This window comes from Ambystoma mexicanum, chromosome 9 (genome assembly GCF_040938575.1).
Source record: "Ambystoma mexicanum isolate Mex_15411 chromosome 9, UKY_AmexF1_1, whole genome shotgun sequence".
Taxonomy (NCBI): domain Eukaryota; kingdom Metazoa; phylum Chordata; class Amphibia; order Caudata; family Ambystomatidae; genus Ambystoma; species Ambystoma mexicanum.
In genome coordinates this window covers 896,315,885-896,340,610 of record NC_090931.1, presented here as the reverse complement: position 1 = coordinate 896,340,610, position 24,726 = coordinate 896,315,885, and the positions used below count along the sequence as shown (strand labels likewise).

General features: G+C 46.3%; 1 protein-coding gene across 1 annotated transcript in view; it reads right to left on the bottom strand.

Moving 5' to 3' along the window:
* Positions 1–24,726, bottom strand: part of LOC138488751 (aryl hydrocarbon receptor-like) — a 377,238-nt gene that overhangs the window by 129,632 nt on the left and 222,880 nt on the right. Inside the window, exon 4 of the mRNA XM_069616025.1 lies at positions 2,726–2,815. Within this exon, the coding sequence (XP_069472126.1) occupies positions 2,726–2,815 (90 nt within the window). The remainder of the gene's footprint in view (positions 1–2,725; positions 2,816–24,726) is intronic.

Here is a 24,726-nt window from a genome sequence, read left to right as displayed (position 1 = left end):
TTTAAATTCATCTGGGGGAATAGGAAGCCGAGAATCCAAAAAAAGATCATGATGCGCCCAACACTAATTGGGGGGCTAGGTGTGCCGGATATAGGGAGATATGTATTAGCAGCCCAATTGGCGCCAGCAGTGAAATGGGCAGGTAGGGACCCCCTCCCAGGGTGGGGGGAAATAGAACAGCCTGCGACAGACACCCCACTATGTATGCTACCATTCCGCAAGCCAAAAGCACGAGAGAGAGGAGGTATCCTATTGGAAGCGCCAAAAAAAACGACACTTCACACCTGGGACACAGCGATCCACAGCAGAGGGATCAAACTAGGCCTGGGTCCAATGTCCCCTATAGTACATAATCCTGATTTTACGCCCGGGCTTCAACAAAAGTTCTGGGACGGTTGGCAGGGAGCAGATACGGTGTCCTTACGAGACTTGTACCAGGATGATTCCCCACTTTCCTTTGAACTATGCAAACAAAGATTTGGCATCACCCAGCATCACTGATTTAAATATATACAAGTGCGTCACTGGATCTCACACCCAGAGGTAAAACAGGCTGGATTACGCCCCCCAGTAGGTCTAGAACTCACGATACGGGAGGGGACACAGGGAAAAGGGATCACTAGACTGTAGAAGCTACTCGATAAATCGCAAGCAGAAGAAACCCTCCAATATATGAAAGACTGGGAGCGGGACATAGGGGAGGAAATCACACAGGAAGAATGGAGTCAAATTTGGAGAAGGGCTCACAAACTATCCAAATCCACGGCAATCAAAGAATCAGCATATAAGATATGCTACCGATGGTATCTGCCCCCAAGTAGAATACATAAAAAGAACCCCACGTATCCCTCAGACTGTTGGCGCCAGTGTGGAGAAAGAGGTGACCTTTTCCATATGTGGTGGTCGTGCCCAAGGATAAAAGTGTATTGGAAAGAAATACTGAGTCTAATCAAAGACATAACAGGCGCAGAGCTACCACAATCCCCTAAGGTCATTCTGTTGGGGGCAGTGTCAGAAGGAATATACGCAGCTTCAGGGAACAGAGCGGCTCTCATCACCCACCTACTGTCGGCAGCAAGGATGACCGTGGCCCAACGATGGAAGACAGTGGAAGGTCCTACAACCCCATGGTGGTGGATGAAAGTGTGGGGAGTTATGGCGATGGAGAACATTTGCGCCACAAAATCAGGGACATACCTGAAATTCTTAGCCATATGGGATCCACTTCAAGACTATGTGGGGGAAAGGGAGGCTCAATTCTTTAAACATTCATATCAGATAGAGACAGCAGTAGACGGAGGAGCGATGAGCTCAGGAAACAGCTTTGCTTTGGTTATAACCTTGATTCAGTTTGGTTCAGATAACTCTAAGGGAAAGGAGTGGGACGGGTGGGCGAGGGTGGGGACACTTGGGGGGGGTTGGAAGACAATAATAGTCTCGATGCCAAAGTTCAAGTAGGTTAAATAATTTGCTTTCACAGATGATAATGGTTGTAATACTGCTGTAACCAAAGGCTAACTGTTGTCTTTCGTTTAAAAAAGAACAAAATGAAAATAAAGTTGGTTAAAAAAAAAAAAAAAGTAGGCAAGGAGGATCAAACGTGTTAGATGGCTTTTTACCACAGATGATCACAGCTTCAATCATGTAAGAAGCAACCTCATTATTTCAAAGGAACCTCCCCTCAGAGTATATAAAAGGCATGGACCCGTAGATCAGCAAGTCAATTTCATTGGCAACCAATCAAACATCTTTATGATTTGGGCATCTCTAGCTACTTTGCCCTTTTCTCCTGAAAATTACCATTGTACTAATGACGCTTTCAAATAACTCTTGTAGACTTTCAAAATATCCAACAAACTTTGTGGCTCTGCCTACCTCACTCTACCCTTGGTAATACATATGATTTCTATCATATCTCCGTGTGGGGTACAGTTTGAATGCTTAGAAACACGTTTTGACTTAAATATGTCACAGAACGGATGAGTGTCTATATGCTCACCCCACCACATATGTACTAGCAGAATAACTCATGCTTTTGTAAAGGAGTCTTTACTTTCTATGCGGCTCAAGAAAGGGAAAAATAAACGATGGGTCAATGGCTGGTGAAGCAAGTTACTCGATCTTAAAGGGAATGGGCGCAGAGAGTCGGGGTGAATAGGACCATCGATCTCGTCTGCAGAGAACGTGTGCACTGTAAAGGGATGCTTGTGTGAGTGTCTAAAGACATTCTGTGGGCCAGTATCTCCAGAGGCGGGGACTTGCGGTCAGCTGGGGAGCCCTCCAAATCAAGGCACAGGCAGCCGCACTGCACATTTCACTCAATCATGCAGAAAAGGTTTAGCACCGGCTGCACATGTGCATGCTTCCCTCATACACAGAGCCAGTACAGGCAGCCGCAGGACATGTCACACACGCACACACAGTAACCGCAGTACAAGCTTCTCTGATCCAGGTGCAAATCAGGCAGAGTCACAGGCAGAGTGCCCTCCCTGGGTCTTGGCGATCTTTAGCATCGAAGAAGGATTCCCAGCCCACGGTGGTGCCAGTCCTAAATACACAAAGGTGACACTCGCACCAATGCTGCTCCCATTCCCACAAGGCCAAGAATGAACTCAGAGACTGTACATGTCCAATGGACTCCAGTTGTGCTGCCGGCTAAAGACATTCAGATGTGCCCCTTCATAGCCACCCCATGCCACCCTACATAGGCACACCCAATGCTCACCTGCTGGAAACCCAAGTAGTCTTGGATGGTGGACGAGACATAGAAGACGTAGCCGTCGGCTGTCACTGCGATAATGAAGCCATCGAGAGCCTGCAGAAAAGAGGAAAATACATGAGGCGATGCAGCGACCTGATGTAAGGCAAGCTCATGGTATTGGTCTGTGCCTCTGCACGCTTGACTGAGGCCATACATGACCTCGTAAACATGCACTGCGGGCACACTGTGCTATGGAGTCAAAACTACACACAACAAAACCATCCGTAAACTTTGGTTATCATTATTTGCTTAATCAGAAGATCAAACATCTTGCATAATAGCGAGATTGTGTAACCAGACTCTGCTCAAGATCTTAACAGGTGAAGGAGGATCCAACAGGAGAAATGCATTTACTTCGACAAACAGGCACTTTGTAGCCCCAAAAATGCACTGATAGCAGAACTAGGGAGAAGACCCGTGAAACTCAAAGTCAGGAGCTTCTTCATTCTACGGAATTATGTTTATATGTCTCTTCAAAGTCAAAGCACACGCCAGAATGAAAAGAGCTGAACAAAAGGGAACAAAAAGACTGCACAAAGTAAAGGAAACCAGAAAATAGGAACTAGTTGCTAAATGCCTACAGATGAGCAAGAGGCGACTAAGAAATCACAGAACAGCATTCAAAACCCAGAGAAGGAATATCTGCACGGTATCTCATATCTGCAGAAGCTGAATAACATTATATATAAAATCAGCTGAAAAACAGACAGGCGCAAGACTAAATGCTACAGATGAATTGGCCTCGTAGAGCAACAGGTAACAGTAAAAAAAACTATTCATACCTTGGGTAAAGAAAGACCACATTCAGAGTGAGCAACTCTTGGCTGCAGATGTAGGTAGACAGAAACAAGCAGGCCAGGTATTCCCACATGCAAAGAACCGGTGACCAAAAAAGGCAGAGTGACTACTGGTTGGTGGTAGAAAATACCAGCCCTGTGGATCCTCTACACAAAACAATAATGAACTTCAGCGCAGGCGCGCTGAAGAAATATCAGTGACTATATGGGGCCATAACCCTTGTTCACTCAAGCATTTTTAAATGGTTGCCGCAGTGTGCAGCACTGGTGCTTCCTCCTGCACAGCCTGATGCTGCTCTGATTGGCCCATGCCCCTTACATCAGAGCCAATCCTGAAGCCGGCAGGCGAACGCTGGCCTCACTTAAGGCCCACTTGTAAGGACCTGTCTGAGCCAGTCCAGGCCATGGCGGACTCTGAGGGCCACCCTCCTTTCGGCATCCCAGCAGCACCTCATGGAACAGCCACCAGACATGCAGCCAGTTACCTAACCAACTTGGGCCTCTGGAACTTTGTGCACCTTTCCAGAATAACTGTGAGTCATGGCTGGACACATCGCTTTTTTTCCCCTAGCCTAAACAGCTGCTGAACCACGGTGTGCCTATGCCATTCTGCTTCCCCTAGCCTTACTCAGTCCTTCATTTCCTCAGCTTTCTGTTCCGTCTTCTGTAAATTCGCTTCTTGGTGTATTTTTTTTTTTTTTAACAGCTCTGCACCCCATTTTCGCATTGCATTGTGTGCCTCTTGTGCAAATTCTAATCTTGGTGTGTTTTCCAACATCTCTGCAACCCTTTATTCAGTATTAAAGTGTTCCCATTACATCAGTTTTCTTGCTCCCCTTGGCTACTAGGACGCCGGTGAGTCTGTGTGTACTGTGCTATGCTGCCCCTCCTCTATCTTTCTCCTATCCTCCGCCGCCCCTATGGAACTCACCAGCTATCCTATCTTTTCTAACTGCTATACCCCTTCCCTTTCTCACAAAGTCTGGAAAAGAAAACCTTAAAAAGGACACCCTGATCACTAACCCTGGCCTACCTATCGCAGACACCTAGGTTAGCGCAACCTCCAGACAGATTTTCACTGGTATCCTCTTTTGTATCCCCTCCCCAGACCTATGGACTCCTCATCTAATCTCTACTCCCTCTCCTCACACATCTTCAGTCATTAATGGTGGTACTAGATGGGAAGTACTTTTGGCGGGCTTCTCATCATCCATGTGTTTCATTAACGTCTATATCTTGGTTCACGGTACTCAGTCCAACCTCCTCCACTTTAACCAGCGCTTGCCATCCCTCGCCAACTTCCTTCCCACACCTGATATTCCTTCTTCCACTCTCTCTGTCCTCACTTCCTCGGACTGGTGTACCACGCCCCTGTACCTCCTCTCGGAAAACTTTCAAAGGCAGTGACCTCTTGCCTCCAGCCACGCTTAATGCGCATTCGGCTAACAAACACTCTATCGACGTCCATCTCCTCCTTGAAGACCTTGACCTCGATATCGTCGCTCTTACCGAGAGGTGGTTCAATCCCAGCTCAGTCACTGCTTTTGACTCCCTTCTCCCTGATGGCTTTAAGATAATCTCCAAGCCTTGCCCTAACCATGATGGTGGTGGGGTTGCCCTGATCTTCCCTAAGTGGGTCTCATCTTCCCTCATACCCACCAAGTCTTACTCTTCCTTCGAGAGCCTGGTTTGCAAGCTGGTCATCTCTCCCACTTCCTCCATGACAATTTCAACTATCTACAGGCCACCTGGCTCTACGACCCTGTTCCTCTCTGAATGGGCTGATTTCTCCTCCTCTCTCCTCACAACCACCTCTACACTCTTCTCCCGGGTGACTTCAACATCCACCTCGACTCCTCTATCATGGCATCCACTCTCTTCCGTGATGTCTGCACCTCGCGCTCCCTCTCCATTCTCCCCTCTGGCCCTACTCATTCGGCTCAACGCACTCTTGATGCCATCATCCACAATTATCTTTTGCTCTCCTCCCCACTCATCACCCCACTCCTGGTCAGACCATTCTCTCCTCAACTCGCACCTCGGTCCTCTCTGCTGTCTGACCGCACCCCCACAGGCCTACCAACCTCATTCACGTTCATCCGTACGATGAAACGAGCCTTCGCATCAACCTTTAATCCCCCCTCTCCTCACAGCAGACTACCTCAGACCCCGCTCTCAGCAACCTCCATCTTGCCATCACTAATGCTCTCGACACTCTTGCCCCAGTCGTGAGGATCGGCCTGAAACATGCCTCCAAGCATAACACCTGGTAGGACTCCAGGCTTGCATCCCTGAAACGCAAGTGCAGAGCAGTGGAGCGGAAGTGGCAGACGTCAGGCTCACCTTTTGACAAACTGGCCCATCCCCTGCTCCAAGCGCAATACTGACTCTCCATTCGCTCCAAGAAAAGGGCCCACATCCAGGTTCGGGTCTCTGGTGCATCTACCAACATGGCTGAACTCTTTAAAATCTGCATGGAACTAGCCACCCCTACCAGAGTCTCCATCTCACCCGTTCCCTCCCAGGCCCTCTGCAATGCATTGGTCACACACTTCACTGTAGAAACTCGAGACATCCTGAGCACTCTCGCTTCCCTTTCTCACTCCTCTTCCCCCACCCCCTACCTCCCATAACTTCCCATCCCCCTTGCCTTTCCCGACCTCATTCTCTCCTATCACAACTGATGAGGCCACCAGAGTTGTCTGCTCCATGAAGGACTCCTCCAAACAGGTCTCCCCCTGTTCCTGCAGAACCATTAAGAACAATATTGTCTCTCTTGCCAGTGCACTTGCTGATTGCTGCAACTACTCTTTTGCTAATGGATCTTTCCTCTCCTCCCTCAAGCACTCCCTTGTGCAGCCCCTCCTGAAAAAACCCTCTGCAGACCCGGCTTGTCCAGCTAACTACTGCCCCATCTCTATCACCCCCTTCCTTGGGAAACTTCTGGAAAAGCTGGTCATCCCCCCAACTGACCCAGCGGATTGAACTGGCTGCCTAGACGACCATCGATCTGGATTCCGAGCAACCAATGGCATGGAAACGGCTCTTCTAAACACCCTTGAAAAACTGCTTGCATCTCTCAATTCCAACTCTCCAGCTGTTCTCATTCTACTTGATCTCTCCTCTGCATTTGAGACAGCCAACCACTCCATCCTCATAAAACGGCTCTACAATACCCTAGGTATCTCAGGGCGGACACTGGACTGGCTGACCTCCTTCCTCAATGACCATCCATCACAGGCCATTCTGGGCTCTTTTTCATCCCCCAAGGCTCCAACCTTTTTCTCTGGCGCTTTAACATCCATCTTGCTCCGCTTGCACACCTAATCTACACCATCTCCCCTAACTTCCAGTGTTATGCAGATGGCACACAACTCTTCTTCAAGCTTCCCCCTGATCCTCTCCTTACTTCCTCCTTCATTCCTGACTGCCTATCTACCATCCAGTACTGGTGTGCCTCCAATGACCTCTTACACAATTCCAGCAAGACTGAGAGCCTTCCCATTGGGACTCCGGATCCCTCTTTCTCCCCCTCACGCTGGCCACCCCATATGGGCTCTCCCCTCTCCTTCAAGAGACAGAAACCTTGGAGTCCTCTTCGACTCCTCTCTTTCCTTCCTCCCTCACATTCAGGACCTTGCCAAGAAGGCACACTTTCAACTACACCTCCTCAAAGGAATGCATCCTTTCCTCAATTTCCCCCAGAAGCTCAACGTCTCTAGAGCTCTGGTTCTCTCGAAGCTAGACTACTACAATAGCCTCTTCCTAAATCTACCCTCTTCTTCTTTACAACCCCTGCAGCTGATCCAGAATAGGGCTTCAAGACTTAACCTTGGCCTCAAGCCCAGGGACCCCATCTCTCCAGCCCTGAAATCTCTCCACTGGCTGCCGGTTGCTGCAAGGATCAAATACAAATCCCTCTGCATCATCCATAAGGCTGTCTAGGGCCGGGGACCACGTCATCTACAACTGACTCTCACCAAATACTCTACCTCTAGATCTTTACGTTCCTCCAGCCCCAATTCTCTGTGTTTCAAGCGCTTTGCTAAACAGCAAGCTGGTGGATGATCTCTTTCCTCGGCTAGCTCCCTCCGACGTAACAGCCTCCCCCTTTCACTTCGTCTTGAGCCGGACTCCTCAAATTCTGGAAGCTCCTCAAGACCTACCTTTTCACCTCCTCCCTTACTCCCTCCTCTGCTAAATCCCACAGTTGCTGAGATTGGTGACCAGGGCCCTTCTGAGTCCACCGGGCCCTGGCCTCACACACAATCGCTTCCAGCCTCCGCCCGCTTCCTAGCACTTGCCTTGCCTTGGCACCCACTGGACTGTGCTACCACAGGCCTGCACTTATTTATTAGCCGGCAGCCACTCCACCAACCCACTTAACAGCTGCCTACTCCCTGCGGTGTCCAGTTAAAGTTTTGAAACAATAGTTTCGAATGACAAAAGTTTCGAAAGAAAAAGTTCTGAAACAAAAGTTTCGAAAGAAAAAGTTTCAAATGTATTTTTTTTAATATTAAAGGGTTTATTTTAAGTTTGTATGGTAAAATAAGTGTTTAAAAAAAGGGTTTGGGGGTGGGTCCCCCCATAAAAAAAGTGAAACTTTTTTTTCGACACTTTTGTGTCGAAACCTTTGTCATTCGAAACTGTGACTGTCCAAACAGTCACTATGAACCCTCCCTGGAACCTTCAGCACTTCCCCCCCGTGGTACTTCCATCACTTAACCACCCCCACCCCAACCCTTCACCCTCTCTGCACTTGCACATTCTGAATGCTCACAAGGCCTAGTAGGACCGCCTCTTTCTTTCATTGTTATATTTGCATTTCACTCCCATGTTCCCTCCCTATTGCCCTGTAGGCACTTTGAAACACACTTTACTTGCTGTAGAAGCAACTTACAAACGCACAATAAATAAATAATGCAGAGTGAGTAACCATTGGGTGGCGATTGAGACATCACTGAAGTTCTTGGAATTTTGGTTTGCATTAGCACCGAGGCAAGACTTTCTTTGTGGACACACAGGCCCACACAGAGATAATACCTATGTGAGATAGATACTTTGGCAACACTTTTACACCTCGCCATGCCAGCAAAGTGTTATTTGAGTGTGTAGCAGAAGGACAGACAGGAAGGGGATTGTGTGAGAGATACAAATAGAGAGTTACATAGTGCCAATTCCCATTTAAGTAGGCCAGGCCTTTGACTGCCTTTCCCCAAATCATGTGCTGCGGCTCCCTTCGCTATTAAATGTCAGACACACACCAACACATGCTATATCCAGACCTGGCAGTCAGCCCCTGTGCTCAATTTAGGCAGCTCCACTTTCACAGTCCCTCAGAAATGTTCTTATTTTTCCGTTCTCTCAGCAACGCAGATTTTCCATCTCCAAAAGAATATAAAACAACGCACCATATTGAGGCGTTCTGCCGCTCCATCTGAAGCAAATAACAGTTTGTCCTGCACCAGATCCACCAGCACAGATCCTTCTAGACCAGATCAATCATTACTTCCAATCAACTAACCACCACCCTCACCAAAGAACCACTCAAATTTCCACCACCAAAAATCCACCCAGACTAGTTTTACAACTAGGGTTCAACTCTGGACTGGCTCGATCACCATGGCATTCACTCTCCATGAGCCAAATCTCCAAAGACCAATCCTTGATCAGAACCATCAATAGAGATCTTCCTAGACAAGACAGGTCGCAAGACGTCACACAAGTCAGATTCATCACCAAAGACCTACCAAGACCAGGCTAATTGCTAGAGATCACTCAGACCATGTTAATCATTACAGATTCACTGTGGATTATAGCCCTAACCTGTGATCAACCCAGACTATCTAAACGACCAGAGATCCACCCCAGACGAGATCCATGAACAGACCTACTCTCAGATCAGATTAATCTCCAAAAATTGTCTAACACTATCAGCAGATACTGAACAGTAACAGATCATATGATTGGATGTGTCCGCTGGACTAGTTGCATAAAATGTACCTTCTCGTTATCAGGCCCATTAACGAAAGTCCAGCATGGACTAGATCCATCATCAGGAATCTTCCCTGGTCTAGAATGCTGGACATGGCTAGAATTGCATAGAATGCTCCTATGCACAGTCCCACTGGCACAAAACAATGTTATTCAATTTGCTTATATCAGAGAATGATGTTATACACAACCACTTTGTCACAGAATGCAATTATACACATCTCTGATGTTACCCTATGTTTTTGTTCAGAGCCTTGATGTCCCAAAAGGATAGTATACACACCTCTGATTTCATAGAATTTTGCGATTGTGAACTCGGATGTCATAAAATCCTCAACAATTCCCTACAGTTTTTGAGTGTTATTACATATTGCTCTTGTGTAACAAAATGCTATGTCACACAATGGTATTCACAGCTGTGATTTGACAGAATGCAGTTTTATACTATTCTGATGTTCTACACACAGATCTTGTACAGAGATTGGATGGCACAACCCGCTGTAATGCAGAGCTCAGATGTCACAGATTGATGCTATACCTCTGGCATAATATTGAAGAATGCTGCACACACACACACCCCTTCCCCCCCACACCCCCTACTATTTCAGCGAAGGGTGTTATACATGGTCCTGATGTAAAAGAATGCCTTGTCTCGTCTAATGTGCCACTTAAGCAGGAGGGGCTTTAACTATGCCTCTGATGCTATTACTGGCCAGTAAAGTCCTGGCACATAAGGTTTATAGATATGGTACCCTGGAAGCAGGAGTTGGCATGGAGAGGGTCCTGGAGCACCAATTAGCGTGTTGCGTGATCAGAAACAGGTGAGGTTTGTATGGTGCACCTCGGCCTTTAGCAACAATTTTAATCAGTGGTGCACAACATGTGACCCGTGGGCCGAATGCAGCTGTTCAATACATGTTTATGGTCCTCCAAGCCATATGAATTTAATGATTAAGTGTTGCATGGTCAGTCAGTCACTATGTCCGTCGTGCCAGGTTTATGAAGCCTCTGTGGCTTCGTTTTTGTCTTCATGATGCATTCCGTTTTTATTTTTATTTAAAAACAATTTCAGAGCCACAATACAAATAAATCAAAGCTGTAATGCCAGTCAAAGACTATAGATCTGATTAAAAGTGTGCCAGTCCATGCCGGGTAGGCCTGACTTGCCGGTAGATCAGGCCCCTTACTAGCAGAAAAATGCCAGAATCACCAGCAATTGGGAGTTACTCCTTCACTTTGTGAAAACTCATTTTACCTAATAAGTGTGTTTAACGTGTCTCGGGAGGATAGCTCAGCGGCAACGTGCTCGCCTTGGAAGCAAGACGACACGGAGCAACACAGGTTTGATCCCCGGGTCCGCGCTTTGAAACCTCTGTGTAGTAAGTGCGTTATAAATAACCTATCATATCATAACTGGGGCCTTGTATTAGCGGGATAGTGGGAAAGGTGAGGATAAGAAAGGCTGCTGTGTTGGTCGGTGGAGGTTGCATGCACGAGTACACAAAAGAGAATGCATCACTTCTACAAGAGGTGCCATACAAGGTGGAGGGCCATCAAATGACGCCTTACCTCAAAAATGCGTGTACACAGGCACAGAACGCGACCCGAGCCTGTGAAAACAGGAAATAGGGGGCCCGGGAGCAGAGGCATAGACAGGACCCTCTAGCAAGTGGGGCATGAATCTAATGGGGCCCCACCGCACTGACAAAAATATCTGTAAATGCCATCACAGCGTTGCCGAGTGGTCATTTACAGAGTTTGGGTGGGCCATGCCTGGTCAGGCCCTACCCGGTCTATGCCTCTGCCCAGGAGTGCAAGCTAGCCACAACGCATGCCTGTTCTGCACCTGTGCATCGCCATCCCCCCCAACCCCTTGTCGCTCTCACAACTTTTGTACCATGGAATCACTAATATAAGCCCAAGGACCTCCACATCTACACATCGCTGATATCATCCGAGGGGCCCCTCACATTACATGGCCTGCGGTAGCGGCCATGGAATTATGGTTAAGTTGCTAAACCCATAGGAAGAGCACTTTTTGGGTGCCTTATAACTTCGCTCCCCCTGGACGAATCCTCACCAAAGTTTGCAAAAAAAAGTATATGGCCCACTCTGAATTGTTATGCAAAGTTTGGTGAGGTTTGGCCTGGGGGGGGGGGTCGTTAAAGTTATAGGGGGGTCCCCCTTTTTTTCCCAATTTGCTCACGCCTACAGCCAAAACCGCTGGACGGATTTTCACCAAATTTGCAGCAGGAGTGGTGGCTTGGTCTGGAAAGTGTGCCTTTGTAAATTTGGTGGAAATCCGTCCATTCGTTTTTTTGTTAAAACGACCAAAAAGTACGTCTAAAAAAATTAGTGATATCTATGTCCGCTCAGCGGACACACTTCCCTGTTCGCTCCGCAGACAGGACTCGGATTGGCTTAGAAGGCAACGTGGTGTCCGCGGACATCGGACGCGCCCACTGATTGGATGGTGAAAAGCGTGAAGTGCGTCAGATTTTTGGAAACGCCCGCCATCTTGGATTCACGGACAGCGGGCAGTGTTCGCGGACAGCGGGCAGTGTTCGCAGACATCACAGTAAAAACATATTAAAAACACAATATTGCACTTGTCAAACTTATCAAATATTCTCTGGGGAGGTGAGGGGTGATGAGGATGGGATGGAATACGGCTGCAAGAAGCAAAAAAACATGTGTTTTTCACAGCAAAAGTCTGCAAACAGTCCAGTGAAGTCGCAGACACCTCTGCATTACAGGGTTGGTGAAAAGCAGTTCTTGGATGGCTTATAACTTTGGTGCCACTTAATGAAATTGCATGAAATTTTGCAATTATATTCCTAACCTGATCCCACCAAATGAGTTTGCAAAGTTTGGTGGGATTCTGTCAAGAGGGGGCAAAATTAGCGGGGTGGTCCCAAAATAATGTAAAGGCTTATAAATGAGGTGCCATTTAACAAATCTACACTTAATTTGGCAAACTGATAATACACATAGATATTAATGTTTTTGCAATGTTTGGTGGGATTTTGTCAAGAGGGGGCAAAATTAGAGGGGGGGGTCGCAAAATATTGTAAAGGCTTATAAATGTGGTGCCATTTGATAAATCTACACAAAGGTTTGCAAAAAGATTATACTTTCGTAAAGTCTGAATGGATTTTGTCAAGTGGGGGCTAGGTTATATGACGATTGTATGTGCATACATTTGACACTTGAAAAAATAAAACATGGGTGGATTTCCAGCAAACTTGTGTAAGGAGCCTTGAGAAGGACCTGAAAGCATGGTTTTGCAAATGTGCCCGTGTTTTATTTTTTGAAAAGTGTCATAATTTAGGTACAAGAAATAGTGATATACCTTTTGTGACTGAGGTGTAGCCTGTGGCCATGGGCAGTGGCAAGATTCTCCAGATCATGACCTTCTTCCATGACTTGGACAATCTGGCTACTGGCCATGACCACGAGGGACAAAACATGGGGTTAAAGTGGTTATGTCCACCTGGGACTGGCTTTGTGGTAAAGTTATTCGAAATTGGGATAGATTTGAAAAGGAAGAAAAATGTGCTGGTGGTAATATGGTCATGGAGTTACCTTTTAGGCTTCTGCAGGGTGCCATGGAAAGTGAAGAGGGGCCCTGTATGGAACCCCGCCTTCCCTTTCCATGGCAGCCATTGTTAAGATGGATTCCTGAACTCTGTCCTGGAGGGGCAGAGGTTCAGAAGGCCAGCCTAGTTTCTTTGAACAGGGTAACCTCTGGACAAGCCAGACCAATCAAGGTAGCGATCGCGGCGGTCAAGACTAGGTCTCAAGAGGGGTGAGGGTGACTCAAAGCCCGCAATCAGCACACAAAGCAAGGACACTTACAAACTACTCCAAACAGGTGTTATATTAAAAATATAGACACATTTATTACAAAGCCTTTGTAACATAGACCCTAGCAAGAGATCACAATAAAACTCAAGTAAACCAACACATCACAATCCAATACAATATATATACAATTACCAACGAGTCTAACGAGTTAGATGCACGAAATGTGCAGACCACCTAGATGCGGAGGAAAACAGGCAGTGCGAATAATAGTTAGACCCAGTCCGCCTTCAGAGGCACTTAACTAGAAGGAAGTCCGAGCCCTACGAAGAGTGGAGCCTTGTGCTCAAAAGTACCTGCACACGCGGGTGCCAACGGGCCAAGGGGAGTCTCCTCGAGGAACTCAGGCTGTTCAGTTCGGTGAACAAATGAAGAAGAACAGAGCTCCGCGACTCAAGCGCAGCCTCTACTGTGGGCAGAAGCAGAGCGCGAGTACGGAAAGGCGTGCTGTTTGACACAGCGGGGAAAAGCTATGGGCTACTGCAGGAGGGCGACCAGTTCCTAGCAATGCTACTCACCGGTCCCCGATGCAGGCAGACCCAGGCTTCTCCGCGTCAGTTTCAGTGCTGGCAGGTTCAAATACGAGCAGGGGATGTCTCGGCGTCGTGTAGATTCCGCAGCAGCAGAAGTTAGAGTTGAGGATGTCCCAAACGCAGTGAACCCGCACAGTTTGTTACCACAGCAGGGCAACGGAGCGGCCGTGTGTATTTCAGCCCAATGTACACTACTCACTTCAGACCTGGGAATGCCAAGTGTACTAATCGTGTGAGAGTGACAAGGACTCGTAATACAACACAACCTGACGGCGGTTACAGAGCAAGACTCCTGGGTAGGCTGGTCAGTCCACTGGATGGCCCAGAGACACTTCTGAAGGCTTACGTGCAGGAGATGGTGAAGATGCCGAGAATAGTTGTTCCCACTATTCCAAGGGGTCGAAGTACACGCACAGGACTTCTCGTTCGATCAGAGGTAGAAAGGGTTTCACCAAGCGACAGCAGTGCAGAGGAGCAGTCCTTCAGCGGGTCACCAGCGATTCCTCGGTTCAGCCTCGTAGTTGTAGGATACTTGGCTCCTGTATTCCTTCGTTCGTGAGAACTCAGGAGATCGACATAGTAGTGGTGTTTCCAGCCTCCTCTTATCCACGGTTCCCTTTGCGCCAAAACGGAGGGGACCCAATGAGAGATCTGCTCACAAAACACTCACACCATACGTGGACCTATCACGGACCACGGTGGTCCCAGGCATTCACGACACACTAGACTCTCTAGCACCCAGGATGTGTATTGGGACCAGATATCCCAACCCACATCCTGGAGGCACACACAAGGCCTGTAGAAGCCCGCGAAAGCATCTGTGTTTCGCGGGAAAGTACATGCCCAATTAAGGAAGGACCCGGGTCAGCTCGACCTGGGGGAGGTGAAGGGGGCAAGACGGTCAGCGGGCAGGACAAAGAGCCTTGTGGTCTGGCCCTTTTGGAAGCCAGGCCACCATTTTGGGCTAAGCGTGAGAAATGCGCTTAAACGCTAAAAGGAGCTCAAAAACACAAAGAAACTATCGCTGCCACCAGTCCCGTCCGTGATTCACTTGCACCGTTCGTTAACAATCCAAAGAGAGTATCTAGGGCATGTAGAAGACTAGAGACCCAAGAGAGCAGTAATTTAGCTTACAGTGCCCTCTTGTGCCATGTTGCGCGAAAGCTGCAACATGATAAAAGAACTACGGAAAACAACGTTTCCCGGTACTGACTGGCTTAAGGGCATGTCAGTTTCCCCGTAAGAATGGAGCGAAAGCCCAGAGGAATGCGGCAGAAAGCTGCACTTCTCTGGCAAAGTCTAGATCATGGTGGAAACAACAGCAAAAAGTTTAGGGGTTGCCACATGGAAGGAAAATGACCCACAATTAAGAAATCCTTCCTAACACTCATCTTGGAAAAAGATTTTCCTTCCTACACCGGGACGCTTCGCTTGGACTGATAACTTGGGCCAGTCCCTGGAACGGAAGATGAACGCCACAATATTCCCATTAGCATAACACAAAATTACGTTTTTTTTTTGTTCTATTTTTTTACTGTGAAAGGTGGTTCCTAAAGGAACATTTCTTTTGTTGTTTTTGGATGTATTTTTTTTTTTGGCAGGAGAGCTAAGAACGAAAGGTGGGGAGGGAAATGAGGGAAGAGGCACCAATAACTAATATGGAGGGGTAGGTGGACAGGGGAAAATGCTGCGCGTGTGTTATTTCTAAGGTAGGGGCCAGTGTTTCTCATGCCCCTTGATTACAGCAGTGGCGGCGGCTCTTGGGGAGGAGAGATGGCATTAGCTGATGCCGTTTTAAGATATATAGCATTTTTGCTAAAAGTATGTACTGTGTACTAGATTGTTAATGGATAAGGAGTAGGAATAAGTGTTGGAGTTGTGCAACGGACATTTTGAAGTTAAAAGTTCCTAGATCAGTAGAAAATGCAGTTCCAAACTGTTCGCGAAGCACTGATCTTATCGTGAAGGGCAGACGGGTTCTCGGACACGTCATCATGCCGCGCGCCACTGTATGGTCATGTGGCACTGTCCGGAAGGTCCGCAATGAAGTCAGATGTTCGTAGACGTCTACGGATGCAAAACTAGTTGAAATAGTTGCAAAAAGTGTATAGAAATGTTAAAAATGATTCTAGAAGGTTGGAAATGGCCGAGTTTTAAGGTGACACTTTGTAAATTGGACACAAATATTGCTATATTGGGTAAGTATGATTTTAGTAAATTGTAGGAAAATAGCATGCACTGGTAAAAACCCATGAACTTCACTGAAAAACTTAGTTAAAGGGATGTCATGGTTAAGTTGCACTAATAAAAACCTATGAAATTCAATGAAAAAACTTTGTTAAGGGGACGTTATGGTTACAATTAAAACCGAAAAACCCCAGAAATTCGCCAATTATGGTAAGCTAAGCAACTATAACTCGCGCCACCACCGTGCACTGCTAAGACTAACACCCAGGACGTCAAAGATGACATCACAAATGTCATTGATGAATAAATGTTGATGAAAAGTCCCTACAAGGAGTTGTGATTACATTGTCGGTAACAAGATGTCAGAGGTGATCGGGTGACCTAACATGAACTACTTAATCTATTAAAGAATGTACTCATCTAAAATCATTGTATTGGAGTGTTGTTGTTGTTGTTAATACAGAAACCTAATCATATATAAGCATAGGCAATGACTGCAGCATGCATTTGTATTTGTATTCTTTATTTATAACGCGCAGCCAGGCCCAGGGGCATACGGGCGCAACAATTTAAAGTGGTTACAGTAAGTTACAGTTACATATAGTATGTAGGAATATACATACGTGTTGCAGTGGTATACAGGTTACAGTTACATACAGTAAGTAAAAGAGGATGCAGTTAAATAGAACAGTAAAATATTTACAGTAAATACAGTAAGTCAGACCTAAAGTCGGGAAGTTAATCTCTTGTTGTATCCAAATCCAGAAGCCAGCGCTTAGTGTTACGCTTCAATAAGTGGAAGGAAGGTTCTACTCTGAAGGGAGCAGGGAGTGTGTTCCATAGCTTTGATGCCTGTACAGGGAAGCTAGCCCCTCCCGAGTTATGGAGTTTGAATCTTGGTATGGACATTGTGTTTGCTTGAGCCACTCTAAGTGGTCTAGAGGCCGTGCGAGAAGTGAACTGGTTGGTGAGGTAGGCTGGCGCGAGATTGGTCCCGACTGTGTGTTAGAACAACAGTTTTGAGAGATATTTTGTGCTCTAAAGGGAGCCAGTTCAGGTTGCGTCTAGTCTCAGAGATATGGGACTTCTTAGGGATGTTGAGGGCTGCTCTGATAGCATTGGTCTGGGTTACTTGTAACTTGTTAATGTTTTTGCGGCTAGTACCTAAATAGAGGGTGTTACAATAATCAATTTTGGACAGAACTAGGGTTCTAGCAAGTGTGATGCAATTGGGTGTGGAGATGAACGGTCTGCAAGCGGTGATTAGTTTAGTATATGCGGATGACGCTGCTACTGCATTGATTTGTTTGGAGAAGGATAGGGTGGCATCAAGATAGATGCCAAGAGTTTTAGTGTTGTTTGAGACAGTAATGGAATTGCCATCTATGGTGAATGATTTGAAGGCAGTGTTTAGTTTATTCAATTTAGCATGTGTACCTAGGATAAGCAGCTCAGTTTTTTCGTCGTTTAGACAAAGACCATGTTGTGCCATCCAGGCTTGTATTACTGAGTAGATTTCATTAAGGGTTTTACTGTCAGTTGCATAATCTCCAGAGATGGGGAAGAGTATCTGGGTGTCGTCCGCATAGTTAGTATACGTGACACCCAGATAGTCAAGGATATCAAATAGGGGCTTCGTAAAGACATTATAGAGCGTAGGGGACACACAGGAACATTGTGGCACCCCGCAAGTACCGGGGAAGGTTCGGCAGAGTCAGTAGGAGAGAAGACCCTCATAGTTCTGTTCGCCAGGAAGGAGCTGATCCAGGATGTGGCTGAGTCGGAGAAGTGTGCTGCTGATTTCAGATGGTGGCATAGTGTTTGGTGGTTGACCAAATAAAAAGCAGCTGATAAGTCGAGCAGTAAGAGGAGTGCTAGTTTACCATTGTCTTTTAATGCTTGAATTTGAGTGGTGAGATCTATGCACCATAGAAGTACACTGTTTATAATCTTGTAATTTTGGATAGTACAACAATGAATGCTACCTTATCAGAGTTTTGAGTAATGTTAAACATGTAATAACTAGCTAACAATTCAAGACTTACAACACTTGTGCTGGTACAAGCAATACATATGAAGAACCACAATGCATATACATCAGAGGCACATACAGGGAAACTAAAGTAAGGAAGAAAGAAACCGCATCATCAGAAAATGTTAATGACATTAAAGTTCATCTTCATGTATACAAATGAATTTTGTGTTTGAGGCCTGCTCATTTCCCCATGTATGGGCACCATGAGCGGAGACCAAACCCCAAGGAAAGTACTTACAGACCATATGACACAGTTAACGTCTAAACATATAGCATCTTTTTCAATTTTAATATTCTGACTGTCAGCGAACAAAACGACCTGGCCTATATAAGTCAGTGAACAAAAAGAAGGGGCCCAGATATGTGATGTCAGTGATGTCATCAATGACATTACTGATGTGATCTTTGATGTCCTGGGTGTTGGTCTTAGCAGTGCATGGTGGTGGCGCGAGTTATGGTTGCTTAGCTTACCATAACTGGCGAATTTCTGGGGGTTTTCGGTTTTACTTGTAACCATAATGTCCACTTAACAAAGTTTTTTCATTGAATCTTATATATAGATAGATCACTAATATCTCCAGAGACCCCCCTACTTTCTGTTCCTGTGCATCACTGTTATCAATCCAAGGACCCTCAAAACATCTGTATATGTGCATCAATGACATCACTTTTAAGGACCCTCACAGCTGCTGCACCCGAGCATCAACGATATCTATTCTAGGACAATATGTAGGACCATAATACCCCAACCTCATTAAAGAGGCAGATTTACGCCAGGGTTTATCACGCAGAAGAGATGCAAACGCTGGCAGTGTGGGCTATGTCATCTGTGCACCAGGTAGAGCACTGCCCGAGGGGGCAGTAGGACTGCTGGCAAGGGCCGATGAGGGGATTATAAATGGTAAACGATGCACAGACCTGCTGACATAGGAACGACAGCATAATGTGCAGCTGGTATTGTTCTGCCAGCAGATTCAGATAGAACTTTCATATGGCCAATACGGACATTCACATGGCTTTCACTTATGCAACAATGGTATTTCCACCAGGGATCCTCGCATCTTCTGCGCATGTGCATCACCAATACTGTGCCTCCCACCTCCGAAACTTTGAACTACTGCTAGCAGAAGAGGCAAATCGGGATTTGAATCCAGGTTCTTTACTTAGAACAAGAGGAATAGCAGCCGGTCTACAGTTCTTGACATACAGGATTCCGGCAATCGTCTGCCCTACAGCCACATTCAAGAAAGCAATGATCATGGCACCTTCTAAATGTCGGAGAACGACCCTGTGCAGCGACCTGCAGGACGGATATTGACACATCCTCATCTGGCAGCCTCATTGCCAGAGAATTGTGGCGATGGAGCAGACTACTAGGAGACTACTCATTCAAAGTGCTTCGGGTCAGTAAGCTTTGCTCCAAGGGTCTTCACCAAAAGTCATGACTGATTGTTGCTGAATTTCCTTCTGGGAAAGGTGCTCCCACATACATCTACCCATACCTAAATGCGGTTCCATGTCTTTATAACAAATACAAAGATAATGAAAACATTCTCGGTGAAATAAAAATAAAACGGGAAACGTCAAATAATTTTCTCTTTAATTTGGGGCGGTCCCCCCCCCACAACCTCCCCATTTCCCGAGCTTTATTACCCACCTCCCAACCCCCCCACCCTTTTAATCCCTCACCCCACCCCCACTATATACATACCAAAAAAGCTTTGTTATTTTTTTTTTCCGTTATAAACACTGAATACCCTAGAAGGTTCTTGGCAAGTCAGTCACTCCAGGTGTGATGTGTTCTCTGCGTCACATGACGGTCATTTTTGATGACCTAGTACGATCAGTGAACCTCTCCAAGGCCTTGCTTGTTGTGTAATGTGGTCGTTATGGCACACCGTTCTCTGCTTCACAAAGGAATTTTCGATGACTTAGTACTATCAGTGAAACTTGCCAGGACCTTGCTAGTTGTGTAATGTGGTCTTTATGGTGCACCGTTTTGGTGGCCTCCATGCACGTGGCCTTGCAAGAAGAGAGGGGGGATTGAGGGTATTCGTGGGACAGAGCGAGAGGCAGGTGCGAAAACGGAGGCGTTGAGTATAGGACAGAAGTATTCAAATCCTGAGTGACAGTGTGGTTCTGTGTGTTTTGGCAGTGAAACTTGTATTTGTGTTTTATCCCATTTATCACAGCTTTGTGAATCTGGGTTGTCCACCAGCTAAGAGGGTATATTATAGTTCTAGATGTGAGCTCCAGCATACCTATTGGGGGTAGTACGGTAATGCCAGGCATGTGTGAGGTTGCCTGTGTGTGCAGTGCAAGATGTTTGGAGATTTAGAGGCAAGTTGCTTAGTTGGGTGAACACATTGCAGTGGGAAGCCTAGATGCAATGGAGCTGTAACAAGGATTTAACAGCCCCATTGCATATATATGTAAGCAGATAAGATGCTACTATTTGTTACTAATCCAAGCAAGTTCATTCCTGTCGTCTTTGACAATTCACAGGACATCGTCACTTCTGCCCAGAGGGCAGCCCTTCCCTATGAGGCTAGGGAGGTGAGGCTGCTACCCAATAATCCCCCTAGGGGTGGTAAAAAGCAGGAGGACCTCACAGGGAGAGACTTCCCTTCAGGGGATAGGGACGCCCTTTCCGTTCAGTAACCCCCTTACCCTCTCATCCCTGAAACTTTAAGATCTCCTCAAAATATTATCAGCTAATATGAAAACACTAATGTTATGTATTGTAATTATGTATTGTAATTCTTCAACCCATATTTACTCAGAGTTTGAGCACAGTAAAACGAATAACAGTCCAGGACATTTACAAGTCTTTCCTGAAGCTATTAAGACGAGGAAGAGCACTCAAGGAAACAAACCGAGGGTTCACCCACTAAGTACTGGGACAAGGAGATTCGAAATGGGCAAGAAGATGGAACACTGGGGAAGCTGATCCATACTGCTGCGGACATCAGGGGTAAACCGAGGGAATCTGCTGCAGCCCGACTGAGCGAGGGCTTACCAGGAAGAATGAGGTTGGAAAACCGGTGGCACGAACTCGCAGAGCTGCTGTGGGATGCGAGCAAGGACAGCAGTCACAGATGCTTGGCTGGTGATCCACTGCCCCAGGAACAATCGGTGATGTGTCCCACTACAAACACAGGGAACTCAATAGACCCGGTAAGGGAGTTTGGCCAGCTGAGAGCTGCATCCAAAGCGATCTCCCTCATCCCAGTAGTCCAGTCAAAACTACGAAAAGGGGAGAGTCTCCAGGGAGTAACCTCCCTTGTCTCAGTGATAAATACAGAAATACTATAAGTCTGGGAAGCCTCGAGAATAATCTCTGTGACTACCAACAAAAGTGCTAGAAGTGTGAATATGAATAAGAAGCATCTCCCTTGTGTCAGAGAGGGTGGTGAATATAAAACCAGTATGAGAAGCCACAGGAGTTCTCTCCCTCTTCAGAGAGACTGCGATAATAGAAACTTAAATGTCAAATACACTGAGAGATTCCCTTCATCACCGTGAGTGTGATTTAAGAGAGAAAGACACAGGAAGCAGTCAGATTGGCCTCCCTGGGTTAAGAATAACCACTAAGAGACAGAAGGAAGATCACAGCGGGACTGGTCATTCTAATCCTAGTGGCCCTGGGAATCTCAGTGTTTATTTGAGAGACATTCAAGTGAAAATAGGCAAAGTAACTAAGTCACCTCAGTGGGGGAGAAACCAGGAAAAGGAGGAGTTTAAGTTCACCCTAAAAGGAGTTTGGAAGGAGCTACAAGGGCTCTTGAAAAGTATGGTTTCATCCCGGAGATTGCCTAAATTGAATAAGGAGAAATGAGACATTATCCAGGTTGATAAATCAGACACTAAAGCAAAAGAATTGCCCAACGGGTCCAATTTAAGCTGATTATCATCATAAACAATAGACGGGGAAGAATGACAATAACAGCTGTATACACTTCTACCCCTAGGACGTTCTACAGTAACCTGACAATATGCCATGGAGGCTTGTGGAATAACAGAGGGGTAGTCACGGTCTAAGGGAAAAGGTTTCACCTGATGAGGTCATGTCATCCCCCCGAGGGTCGCCTCCCTGCACGTAATAGCCACCCCTCAAGGTCAGGATCAGGTAGCGGCTGCCGTTCTCTGGCCACATGGGAAGAGGATATCCCCGGGAGAGGAGTGATGACATCATCAGATTCATCACAGAGCCAATGTGTTGAAATAATCTTTGTAACATGTTCATTGGGCATAAGCAAGAGCTTCAGAATCTCGAATATTCAACTTCAAAACAGTTTACTTACAATACCAGCAACTAGAAAATAACCTGGTTTTTGCTGGGTATGCACCACTGCACTATTTAAACCTAAAGTCCTAAATTGCCAATGCAGCCAAACCCCTATAAAGGGAGGCGAGATCCTGCTCCCAAACAACATTGAGCTAGCTACACCCCATGGAGGCTATGGAAAGACTACAGAACTCACCTGCACCATAAGGTAAGACCTTGCTAGTCACTTCAGACCTTCTATCAGCTTGGGCAGGTCAGCAGGATTCTTTGCCGCCACACGCACCACAGGACTCACGCTGAACTTCATTACTCTCAAGTTGTGGGCATGTTCAAAAGGTGGTGATGTATGTATGTAGTCCTGTATAAAAGGTGAGCTAGTGATACCTTGAGATGGCCTAAACATCAGGTAATGTAAGAAGGGGGACCGCTGCACAGATCAGTGATGATTGTCCTCTAATAGGAGAATATCAATTTAGTTTGTGTTAAGGAGTGAGGAGACCTGAATGGGTGGCGGGACCTTGCTATTACGCTATGAAGTAATGGGTGATAGAGAAGAGCCTCAACACATGGGGGGTTTTGTGGGCACGAGTTCAATACTTCTGGGAAGGGATCAAACAGCAACGAATAATAGCCAGAGAGAAGATTGCATTTGCATGCATAGTGTAGTGATACTAGCTGGGCTTCTGCAAACAAGCCTAGGAGCTGGAAGCTTGAGATTTGCATTGGAACTATAAGTGAGCAGAATAGGAAAATGTGCCTTATGGTCCTCATGATGATCTTTGAATACGTTCTCAGATACATTATCTTTGATAAGTGATCTTGTTGTGTTCCTAAAACCAATAATGATTTTAAATAAAGAAACAAAGAAGTGCAGTGGGGCATGCCTTAGCGAATTGCATTGAAAAAAATGTTTCCTTTCCCATAAAGGGAACCCAGTTCCTCGAGTACAAAACTCAGCATTTCCGCTCCTGCATTTCTGCCACAGCATGAGGGCCTAACATGCGTTTTATTGGGTATTTCACTGGTTTCCACAAGTGTCTCACTTTCATAGATCATCCAATTAGTACCAGGCAAAGGAGCCTATCTGATTACCAAAGAGATTCTACAGGATCTGAACTACTCTAACAAGACCTTCTAGTGATTCCCTTACTCTCCCACTCCCCCAAGAAAAAAAAGTTTCTATGACCTGCCATATACCTACTATGGATGTGTAGTTTTCCTGGGTTCTGACCATATTCACAAGCATAGCTCCTGTGGCAAGTTAGAATCAGGAGACTGAGAAGATGTCATTTTTGGATAACCCGTCCCTTTATTCAGTATAATTCTACCTGACCCTATTGGTTCTTGGCCATATTTTAAAGAAAGTAAACAAGTCTAAAAGGTGCTTGTCAGGAGGTCCTACAACAAACTCTGCCAGTCATCCAGAAAACCTAGTCTACCCTGATCTCTGTCCATACCATTATAACAAAACAGAAGCTAGCATAAAGTTAAGGCCCCTTGCCCTTGAGTAAATGGCACTTTGTTTCTGACCCAGTGATGCGTCTGTTTCTCATGAGCGGGTCCCTGACCCGGTTGCTTAGTTCAACCAACCAGGCACAAGAAAGCCTCCTTCTCCAAATTCAGACTGAGCTTGTTGTAAATCACTGTCTTTTCTTTCCTCTTTGGACTTTACCAGACAATTTGTACCAGTCCCAGGCGTCTAATACCCGTGGAATTGCTAGGGCTTGAAAGTCTTGTTCAAGGTACTCCACTGGACTCAGATTCCACTGATGACAATAATCTGCTCTCTACTCCTGTGGTCGATTTCCTCTCCTTGGGGTCTTGAGGTGTACACAGCAACTTAGGAGTGCTCTCTCTTTGGGGCAAAAGAATGGGCCATTATGAGTTTGCACCATTATAAAGAAAGCAGAAAGTTCTGCTTCATTACTGACCATTCACCTCTAACATGGATGTACCTGAGAAAAGACACCAACGCCAGGGTGATGACATGGTTTCTAGATATACAATCTTTTTCCCTAGCCCACACCTTCCAGGAGGAGCGTTCTACCGCTTGTCTCGCTTTCTCTTCACTTCCATTAATGCAGATGAGCTTCCCCCCGCCCCCTGGGCAGCCAGAGGGCGTGTTTATGTCTTGTTGCCTGGACAAGATTAACAACTGGGCCCGAGTAATAGATATGCCTATCTAGAGATTGCCTGTCCTCTAAGGGGGAGGGCCACCCCCACTCAGATCCTACTTACCCCATCCCCTATGGGGTATTAAGCTTAGC